At 35.5% G+C, this 11,508-nt stretch overlaps 1 protein-coding gene across 1 annotated transcript; it reads right to left on the bottom strand.

Moving 5' to 3' along the window:
- Nucleotides 1-4,194: 4,194 nt before the first annotated feature.
- LOC138307942 (uncharacterized) lies at nucleotides 4,195-11,205 on the bottom strand. Its single transcript, XM_069248880.1, has 6 exons — nucleotides 10,972-11,205; nucleotides 7,930-8,943; nucleotides 7,405-7,591; nucleotides 6,834-7,073; nucleotides 6,235-6,406; nucleotides 4,195-5,378 (listed from the first exon to the last, which is right to left on the bottom strand). The coding sequence occupies exons 1-6, from the start codon at nucleotides 11,143-11,145 to the stop codon at nucleotides 5,345-5,347; spliced, it is 1,821 nt and encodes a 606-aa protein (XP_069104981.1). The 5' UTR covers nucleotides 11,146-11,205; the 3' UTR covers nucleotides 4,195-5,344.
- Nucleotides 11,206-11,508: the final 303 nt, after the last annotated feature.

Here is an 11,508-nt window from a genome sequence, read left to right as displayed (position 1 = left end):
ACAATTAGTGCACCATAAATCCTGCAAGGGTCATAACCCCGATGAAGTAACACCTCACCAGGCATCAACACCAAACGTTCATTTATCTGGGTACTTGTGTATTATGAGGAACCCTCAGTATATGGCTGTTCGTGGCTTCCATATAGTTCATATACATGTGGTTAGCGTATATGTAGATGATATGGCGTTGACATGGGCATGAATCTAAAATATGTAAATAATAAAGCCTATCAGAATACTATCTAAATTTGATATGGTATAATCATACTAGAATAATTAACGTCCTATTAACAGCTATGGTTATGTAAGGACGGCCTCCCATGCATGTTGTGTGTTGCGTGTATGTTGTGCAAGGTGCGTGTTTTGGGAGACAGCGGTATATTCATGTTGTGTCACCAAGCAACACACCCCGACCGGTCACATTATACTGAATACGGGCGAACTAGTCGTCCCACTCCCTGTATGCTGAGCGCTAAGAAGGAGCAGAAACTATCACTTTTATAGACTTTGGTGTGTCTCGGCCAGGGGACAACGCTACCGCGTGTGATGTTTGTCTTGTTTCTGTCCGCGTTAGACATTCCCAGCGAATGAATGAGACCCCACTACACCCGTGGCTAATAGCTGAAAATAACGACAATGTTGTTAGTTCACACTGTAATTGTATGGTCAGACTAAGTGAGTCGTGCGGTCATGCTTCAGTTAAACTGAGAGACTCCCAAACTGTTACCCAACAAGAGGCATACTGGCTTCTCCCTTCAATTGTTACAAAAGTGACTGGTAAGCCCGTGGAAGAGATCGTTTTCACGTCAGCAAAGACCAAGAAGCGAAAGCAAACATATGTATATTTATCATTACTGAAAATTATTGACATTGTTGTGGGATTTAAGGGACATAGGTCATTGATCAAAAAGAAGTAATTAAAAGCACTGCAGAATAATGTACAACATGTTGTATATGTAACAAATTATAAATTAATGCTGTAAATTTGCCAGTTAATTGTATAGTTCACCATATATAACAATCTGATTTAAAATACAGATCCTTATCATCACTACGTTGGATAAGAGGCCTCTAATGAACGGAGTGGTTATAAGGATATGTGTTTTAATCAGATTGCAATAAGATACATAATGTCATTAAATTTGAACAGTTGAAACATTTTAGAATTGACATTTATGGAAAAGTTATGATCATTGTGTGATAAGTTTATACAGAAGCTCTAGTAATTCCATTGTTTAGATAATATCTATGCAATTCCTATATTGAATTAATACATAAGTTATTAAAATTGAAAATCCAGATGTTTTTTGGTTTTTATTCAATTTCACAAACATTCTTAATTTCCATGTTGTCGTCTTTCTATTAAATACCTTTCTGGTTATATATTAAAAATATTAACAAATTGTATAATTTATCAAAAATAATTCTATTATATATATTTTTGTAACACAAGCATACATCTTTTGTAGAATGACGACCTGCATGAAGTTGACATTTTAAGGGAAAGACTTAGTTTGGATTAATAATTTTAGCTTAAACACGTTTCTTGTTCTATTGGGCTTCACATCTAAAATTTACGACAGGAAACATGATTTAGCTAATATGAAATATAAGCTACCAGATTTCAAAGGTGTGTTTGTTCGATTTCATTTACTTCGTTATGACAGCCTGCAGGGTCATTTAAGTGTTACAATATGCCAGGCTAATTAACGTGACATGGGTGCTAGTGGTTTTATGTCAGATACTCTGGCCAAATATAGTATTGTACGCCTAGAACTGTCGCTTTGGTGACAAACTTTTAATACATATGTACCGTTACAATACTATCCTACCCCTCCAACCTTTATAATTAAAGGAACATAACTTTGAATACGGTGGAGATATCTTGTTGTTAGAGTCATTCATCCATTGAGTCTTACATCATCGAATTTTACACTGTGGTTACTCAACCACTGACATTATTCACCCCAGACTAGTCACTGCCATTATTCACCCCAGACTCTCTCGTAGTAAAACTTGAGGCAGTTCAGCAGAAGTAAACTAACCAGTCACAGGCCTGCAGTGACTTCACAGAGAGAGCGACTCTTTAATTAAAAACAACACATGCACAGAGCACCTTTACATTTTTTTTCAATAGGTTAAACTACCGTTGTCCTATACATTGCCTTTAGTTTTACTATGAGATAGTCGAGGGGTGGATATATAGAGAATACACAGTTAGTATCTTACAATGCAAGGGTTTTTTTGGTGCGAGACTTAGAAAAGACGAGATGACGAGGCCATCTCGGCTTTCCGTGTCGAGTACCAAAATAAATCTTGTATTGTAAGATACTAACAGTGTATTCTGTTTATCCTGCATCCATTATGAAATTCAAAACGAAAGCAAATTGACAGTTATTTACTTGGTTTTGCTCGAAGCAAGACGCATCTTTGATGCGCAGGAAATGATTCATTCACTAAACCGAAGGAGAGTGTACTCCTTTTTACTACCATGGGAAATATATAAGCGCATTCGCAAACAGTACTAGTGTTTCTATACAGTGTGTAATATCATTGAAACAATGTGAACATACTAAAAAAAATTGCCCATTTGCATATTTTACAGTGCATACCTTTACCATTAACCAATTTTGTTTGTTTGTTTGATTAATTAACGTCCTATTAACAGCTATGGTCATGTAAGGACGGCCTCCCATGTATGCGGTGTGTTGCGTGTATGTTGTGCAAGTTCGAAAACATTACCTCAGATGTGGAACAAATTCACGTGATCGTAATGACGGATAAAGCATTTCGTATTGACGGATAAAGCACAAGTTTATCCGGCAGTAGTTATCCGTCAGTATGTGGGGTAGTTGCAGGATAAAATGTGATAGTAACCACCGGAGTATCAACGGATGAGTGTTCTAGAGACAGGCAACCTGAATCCAGTACTAGTATATATTGGTTGTTACCAGTTTGTGAAATACATGGAACAAGATATGACAAACCAAAGTAAAATTCAAGGTACAAAGTTGGTGACTATTATCAATATTAGTGTTAATCAATCAAATGTGAAGTTTGGCATGGTGGCAATGAAATTTAAAATTTGACTCGATTCAAAAAGGAAATTGAATTTGAAATTTCATAAAGGTAAAAAGGCTCCAGTGTAAGTGATATATCCATGCAAGAAAAACATTACAAATCCACGAAATTTATTGTTCATAAAATATTGATATCAAATTTACCTCATAAGTAAACAATCTGATTAAAATACAGATCCTTATTACAATCTGATTAAAGGATTTGTGCAGTCAAAAATTTTATTTTGATTTATAGGTCGATATCGCTTCCTTATACCATTAAAATAAAGTTCTCACATGCGGACGCCCTGCTTTTGATTCTATAGCTTTGTTTTCGTGACGATTCGGGGGAGCTGTCCATTTGCGATGAGAGATAATGAGCTAGCGGTCACGTGACCCGTGTGACGTCAGAATAGTCCGGGTATTAGACTACCCAAGCTATTCTCGTCACTGTACGGGACTTCAGGTTACCGCTACATATAAACATCACAAAATCAACATGTCTGACAGCGATGATAGCGATGTCCCCGGTGTTGAAATGGATATGAATATCCTTCCTTATCAATTTGAGCCAACAAGGCAAGTTTTGGAGGATATTATTTCTGAAGGCGAGTCATCGGAGAGCGAAACGGACGACGAGCAAGACGACCATGCTCGAGCTCGAGATTCACGCACAGACAACGATGCATGGTTTGTAGATCTAGAATCTAATCCATTCTATATGAACATCGATAAACAGCTATTAGTGGTTTACTGCAGCATGTGTTCCAGTATGCCCACAGAGACTGAATGCTTGTGCTGTCAAGAAGTCACCCTGATCCAGACCAAAACAGAGGCGAAAGATATAACATGCATTACACTGCATGATGGATTCGTGGCTAACTGTCTGAACCCTGATGTTTTGGAAGTGTCAATGTTGGAGTTTGCAGATCATCATGGCCCTTTTGGGGATAATGAGCCAATGCATGAGTAAGTTACATGTATATTGATAATATTATATCCTATTCTTGTTCACAATACAAAAATATTTCTGAAATCCCCAAACTTTCTATTCTGACAGCCAATTTAATATACCATTGCAAACTTTACATCATCATTAATACGATAAAGTATGACAAATTCCTTTTTTTTCCTTTCAGGTTATACCGACATGTGGCATATCGTAGGTTTACCAGATGGATATGGCAGCGGCTTGGGAAAAGAAACCGAAAAGTCCTGCCTGCTTGTGTCGTTCGGAGTATCCGCGAAGCATTCCCCTCGGAGGAATACTGTGGTTTTAAGTATGTGAGGCCTTAGAGACAATGTGACTTTAAAAAATCATCTAACATTTCCATTTATTGGACCTTGTGGATTAAATTTTAATTTACATGTACATTAAAATCATGAATTTTGAATCTTTATTTGTTATGTTTTTTCTCATTTTTTTAAATTACAATACATTGTAACTTGTCGTAACTGGATGTCAATAAGACCAGCATATTAGGCCGCTGTAGCCAGGTTTCTGAATTATTATTATACAGATTTCATTTGCTATAAGTTAAGAAGGAAAATATAGTATGTACAATTAAGTCTGAGTCAACAGAAATCCGTATTTGACAAGTACAGTTGGTCTACTGCAAAGTGATTATAAAGTTATAGGTATTAAACAGGTTTATTTGCTATGTGGCTATAAATTTGATGTTTTATTGAAGTAAGTAGCAGAGGAGCGTGTATACCTTACACCACAAAACTTGATTAAGTTATTTCTCTTCTTTACATTAGATGTATGTATAAACTCACTAAAAAGTAGTAAAATATGTCAATATAACAACATGCCAAACCATTGTACAAAGCCAACAGTTCAATATATAAAGTAGTAATCTGAAATGAGCCAATAGGTCGAATAACATTTTTGGTACATCATAGATGACCTTTTCTCTCCATAACTTTCACAAGGATGGTAATATAAACTAATACAAAATGGTGTTTCCTAGAAAAAAAATAAATTGCATTGTGACGGCTTGTTTGTTGCACTGTCCGAAGAAATAAAAAATCTCCTTTCCAATCCTTTGGTGACACACTAGTAAATTGATTTAGTCCATTCAATAACCAGAAGATTTAAACGTTAGCAGTCAACTAGGCATCCTTTATTCTACAGACATCAACAGAATCGAGATCTGTGGTTCTGAATCAGTTCACTTTTCTCTACACTGTTGTATGAGTGGGTGATAGGGGAAGGTATCTCTCCCAATAGCTCCCTTCCTTCCTTTGTGGCATCTTGATGGTTTGGAATATCCAGTCTCCTCTCAATGGCAGCTTGTAACAACAGTGCAACATAGCCTAAAACAAGAGAATACAAATGATTTTGAATTTGGTTTAATAAGTTTAACATCCAATCAACAGCAAGGGTCATGTAAGGATGCGACAGGTTTGCTAATGGAGGAAAACTGGAGTACCCGGAGAAAAACCACCAACCAGTGGTCAGTTACTGGCAACTGCCCCACATGTGATTCGAACTCACGACCCAGAGGTGGAGGGCTTGTGGTAATATGTCGAGACATATTAACCACACTGCCATCGCGGCCCTATTTTTAAAATAAATTCCTACTTATAAATGTGTATGTTAAAAAAAGAGAGACTTAGTAAACGTTTGTTTTGAAACCTGACAACATTTTTATATTCTCAATTATGATGAAAATAATGAAGATGCAAATAATGTATACACAAAATAAGTGATTTAGAGTACATCAGAAACAATTTCTTTTTGATGATGATTTCATACATTTATGATTATTTACCAGTAATAGCACAATTCTGAGATTCAAACAGTTTGCAAAAAATATTGCTGAAAAACTGATAAAATTAGAATATAGTGACATCAATGCTTAGACCTGAAGAAAAAAGTAATAAAATTGGCATTGTTGCTGTTTTCGTTATAATGTAAGGCAGCAAGGTACAATCTAAAAACAACACAAACATATAAATACTCTACTGGAGACTTTAAAAAACTTTTTTAAAATCTTGAATTAGATTGAAGTTTTCACTTTTAAATACCGGTACATGTAATATTATTGAAATATGAACATGTGAAGAAAATGACGTATAAACTAAATTAACTGATCTTCAAGTAATTTTATCAAAAATCTATGAACTGTTGATGTCTGAAGTAGGCAAAACATTTCAGAAACATATATACCTGGCAAGCATTGCTGTGTAGAAGTAGTGATTGCTCTTGGAGGCAAAGTGGTTTACAACATTGTGGTATACTTCTAGGCCATAGGTTTGGTGGACAGGCGAAAGCTTCCCAATGTCCTTTAGCAAGTATGGACTCTGAACAACTGCTGCTAACATTTTGTGGGGCCTTGAGCCTGAAAGCACAAATAAATTAACAGTTACGATTGCAAATGAACAAATATATTCATTGTTGTTTTCATACATTTTATTCTGTATTTGCATATTACAGAGTTGTCTGCCCTTGAGGGTAGCTGTTGATTGTGACGTGATGTGTTTGCGAATACATAACACTTTTCGGAGAAAATGATGTGAATTGCACCCACAAAATAATGACGTCACAATGGATACCTACCAGCAAGGGAGCTAACTCTGTAATAAACAAAGACGGGAATAGGATGCTTTATAGATGTATATTTTCTTTTAATGCTATTCTAAAATGAAGACATGATTTTTACAGAATGGAATACACAGAAAAAAAAGTTACAAAAATGCAGTTACATCCAGTTCATACTCAAAGCTCTTTGCTTTTATAATTTAATGAAAACATGTCATTGCATGTACCTTTTTCCATCCAATCTCTATCAGTGGGACCATGTTGGCATCGCGGGAAGAGATCTGAATGATCTTCATGTTTGTCAGCAACATGGTTGACTAAGGATTTCCACTTTGCCCTTTTCATTTCACAATCATCTCCTGAAGTCATGGCTGTCCAGTACATATGGTTGCTGGCTGACTTAATCCAAGGGCGAATAACTTCCCCTCCTTTCTTTTTGGCACATCCTTCCAATTTCTTTGTAACTCCTAAAACATAAAAAATTGCATAAAATTTTCTTTTAAAAATTATAATTGCTTTACATATAATTGTATCGGTTCCTCTGATAAATGTAAACTAGTTACTTTGAAGATAAGTTAAACATATATTAAATTACCTGTCCTTGGTACATTTGTCTGACAATGTCTAGCCAATTTCAAATATAAATAAATTTTGATATTTGAAAGTTATTGATCAGTATGAAATTTAAAACATATGTATTTACTATATGCTCTTATGTATACTATTTTGTTATCATTATTATTATGAAAAATTCATGTGTTAAATGCTGCTAGCTATTTTTTTATATTATGTAAATACCTTTGGCAACATGCCACTCATCAAAGTAATGGTCAGTCCGTGGATGTTGCTCCCTCATATACTTCTTGACCATTACATGTCTGTCAGTGACCAATGTCTTGATTCCGATGTCATTCTCCTCCAGATGGCTAATAGATCGCTTGAGTCCCTCAAGCTCCATGTGAGTGGATCCCTTCACTTCATTACTCTGAATTCAGAAACATATCTAAATCAACAACTGATTCTATATAATTTATATAGATGTGGTGGCTACTTGACATACTATCTAATATGTATTTTGTAAGAAACAACTGCCAAATTTGAATGGATTACATGTCTTAGCATTATGTTCCTGTCATGAGAGATCAAGGTCTTGTAATCATGTGCAATGATACCGACTCAATTTTCTATGTTCTGTGTGCACATAGGAGATCCAATGTTCATAATGGATGCATCGGTTTCATTGTTAACATTTATAATAATAATAATATTGATACTGCGGCAACAAATAAAAATACAGTAATTTGTGATTGAACTTATGTTTACCTGTACAAGTTGGACATCAAGGACTTCATTTGTCTGGAGGTCCATTAGGGAATAAGAACCGTACTTGGCGGAGTAACCTGGGGAATCACATCGACAGTCTCCTCCTAGAGTTAGACTTTGACTTTGGCGTGTCTCCAGCATCTCAGCCTGAGTTGTCTCCCATACCTTAAGTGTTGCTGGTACCAAATATCCAGATTGAATGTTCATAAAAGTTCTCCTGGAGAACATCTGGAGGTTCATGTGATTAAATAGTTGTAGAGTTTTTGAAAAACTTGCCCCACTAAAAAACACTGCGGCTGACACAAGCAGGTTACTCCATGGCATAGAATTTTGGCATGTCTGGCTTTTCCATTCGAATACATGGCCTTCATCACAAACCGAAGCTACACAGATCATTGTTCCCTTCACAAGTTTTATAACACTTTGGCAGTGCCTACCACATGTTCTACACACAGATAATATCTTGTTCAGTGCTGATTCCGAAACAAGGAACTGTTTTTCAGATCCAATGTCTACGTCACTGGCCAAGATGTAATTTTGAATATCGTCATCGACATCATCAATATCATCATCGCAATCACTTTCTAAATCTGGATTGTACTCATCACTGTCATCCATAAAAGTTTGCTGATCACTATGGTCATCCCAATCCATCTCACATTCTGATTCACTTTCAACATCTGAATCAAGGGCTTCCTTCCTGAGAGGTGGAGCCTCAATCAAACAACATTGTATCCCAACACTAACCTGTTCATTTGTTAGCCGTGGACGGACCTGGATTCTTCTAGTCCTTTGAGATGGTTTTGAGTCTACTTGCACACTCTTTGTTATCAAAGTAGGTTTCTCTGTGTTGGGGCCACTAATCACACAATCTTGTCTCTGATGGTGGTTTATGGGAGGTAGATCCACAAATTCTTCTTGGACATCATCATGATCAATTGATGTAGAATCAGTACCAATGTTCTCTTTATCTAAAAGCTCCCTTGTAAAGTCACCTAAAGCTCCGTTCAAGACCTATAATGACATAATACACTTTATTAGTTACATAAAAAACAATGCAAGTCATTGTACATGTACATGTAATGCTGACAATTATAATTAATGTACAGTTGAGTGTAAGCTAACCTAACCCTAGTGCACTTGGAGTGCAGAGTGCACTACACTTGGAGTGCAGAGTGCACTACATTTAAACTAGCTACATGTAAGCTAGTTGTGCACTATGTCAGGTGTGACCACTAAAACCCATATACAGGTAATGGGCAGTGCAATTGGACACCTGTGTTAGATACATGTACATATGTAGCTGTACTTTTTACTTAGAAATATTGATAAACCTTGTTTCACATGTAGTAACAGTTGCTTTTCAGTCTTATTCTAACAAATCTGTCTGATTTTATTTTCATACATCATTTAAAATAGTGTAATATTTATATTTAGGAGTGGTAATTCAGTTATTACTCGATATTTCAATAGTGTAATTGGATTTTCTGTTGTTAAATACTTTAACAAAATTGTCGGTAATGATTAATGAGATAAGCATTTTCTTTCATACATGTACTATGAACAATCTTATAAGTTTTAGAAATAAATGTTTATGAGTCTATAATTAGCATATTAGTGGTATAAACCAGAGAGTACTTTCTGTTTAAACTTATACAAATGTAGTTCTAAATATATCATAGTACATTAAAATATTTGAAACATATTTTATTGATGTATATTGATTTTGATTTATTCATTGTATTGTCATTTTGGGTGATATACATTTCGTATAATAAACACAGAAAGATCTATATTGAAATTAAAGTTGTTAGACAATTTAATCATAAATCTGTTTGTAGTGTTTACACATAAAATGCAATATTGTTATCATATACAGATTAATTTTTTTTTCAACCGGTAAATTTAGATCATGTTGGATTTACCCAATAGTCTGTCACAGACATATACAGGTACAATTACCGATGTACACGTACATGGTGATACAGACATACCTGTATAAATGACTATCAAGGCACACAGGTCTGTCGTCATGGTCACCAGGCCTAGGGCCATTTCCTCCCTCTTTCCCCACCCCACCACCACCTCATGATCAGGTGACACCTTACCTGAGATGATGATCAGTCAGGTGTCATAGGTAACCCCAGGGGTCCACTATTCAATAGCATTTTATTCAAATGAAGCATGCTGTGACAGCCTCTGTACCTGTATTACCTATTTAAAAGACCCCATGTGGTTTTGTTTCTGGCTTGTTTTGTCAGGTGAGAATCACAGGTAACTAGCCTGTATGGGTGTTTAGGTGTAGATCACCTACATTTGTATCTGGGTGTAGTTTACCTGTAGGTTACTAGTGCACTAGGTGTAAAGGTTAGCTTACACTCTACTGTATACAATCACTATGAATTTTTATATAGAAATCAATGTCATAGGATGAAAATATATTTGTAATATTTTTTTACACACAATTATTCATTATAATTTGTGCATATAATGACATTACAACTGATTCATATACGATATCTATACATGATCACAGCTAATTACAATATGATTATATAACGAGGTACAGATGCTTGCAAGAATTGATATATTTCAAAAAAAAAACAAAAACAAAAAACCAGCTAGTCAGGCTAGTGTACTTTGTCATTTTTTATGTTAGCTTACACATATGATTGTAACCATCACTAATTACAATCTTTTAAAAATGAAGCATCTCTATTACAGGACAAAAACCCATAATCTAAATTATTACAATTCACTTATATAAATACTAATTATTTAAAAACAACAGGTTTATATTATGAATACATCATTACATATTGAAATATAAACGTGAAAATTGTATAGAGGGGGTATTTTTATATGCGACTTGTGTATAATATTGACAGAACATCAAACTCCTGACCTGTTGAAAATTGACCATGTGACATGCAGGTACATACATGTAAAGTTTATCACAGTTGCTTAGCCTATAATTGTAACAGTGATGATGTAATAATAAAAAACATCTTTTTAAAGTCTTATATAATATATATCTATTACTTCTGCTCTCTGACGCTTCGCAAATGCACCACGGACTTTCGGCGAAAAGGCTTCAGCTTCCGATCCCAGGTGCAAACGAATGTCAGGTACAGCAGTATCTTTTAACAATGTTCTCATGGGAGACTGCATCCCTAGGTCAGCAATCTTGTCCGGATGATACAAAAACATATTCATAGAAAAATGTTCACTGCACAAAGTATGATGATTGGTAGCAGTGAAATCGGCCCTCCGGCAAATATGTTCCTATGTTTTCCTCCGAGACACATCCTTAGGAAACTTGAAAAACGAAATTCCACTACCTTTTTTCAATCGATTAGAGCAACCAAATGCAGCACAATATACCATTATGGGTACTTGTAAGTCCACACATTAAGACTATATTTGTGTAATGAGCTCGATCTCACCTGATGACAGTGCTGTCAAAACACGTCACTCACCACCGATCAGCGATGTAAACAAGGCAGTGCGACTGTTCCCGGATTTTCCCCCCGGACTATTCATACGTCACATCCGGTTTACGGGTCAAAAATATGCATA

The sequence above is a fragment of the Argopecten irradians genome, chromosome 14 (assembly GCF_041381155.1).
Source record: "Argopecten irradians isolate NY chromosome 14, Ai_NY, whole genome shotgun sequence".
In the NCBI taxonomy this organism is placed as follows: domain Eukaryota; kingdom Metazoa; phylum Mollusca; class Bivalvia; order Pectinida; family Pectinidae; genus Argopecten; species Argopecten irradians.
This window is presented reverse-complemented; position numbering and strand designations above follow the sequence as displayed.

Bases quoted from the DNA above. Each gene is read 5' to 3' on its own strand.
- LOC138307942 (XM_069248880.1), bottom strand. From the start codon at position 11,145: ATGAATATGTTTTTGTATCATCCGGACAAGATTGCTGACCTAGGGATG. The intron at 7,592-7,929 runs GTAAACATAAGT...TTCTGAATTCAG, and splicing joins TTGATGTCCAACTTGTACAG to AGTAATGAAGTGAAGGGATC. The intron at 5,379-6,234 runs GTATATATGTTT...CTCTTGTTTTAG, and splicing joins TACACAGCAATGCTTGCCAG to GCTATGTTGCACTGTTGTTA.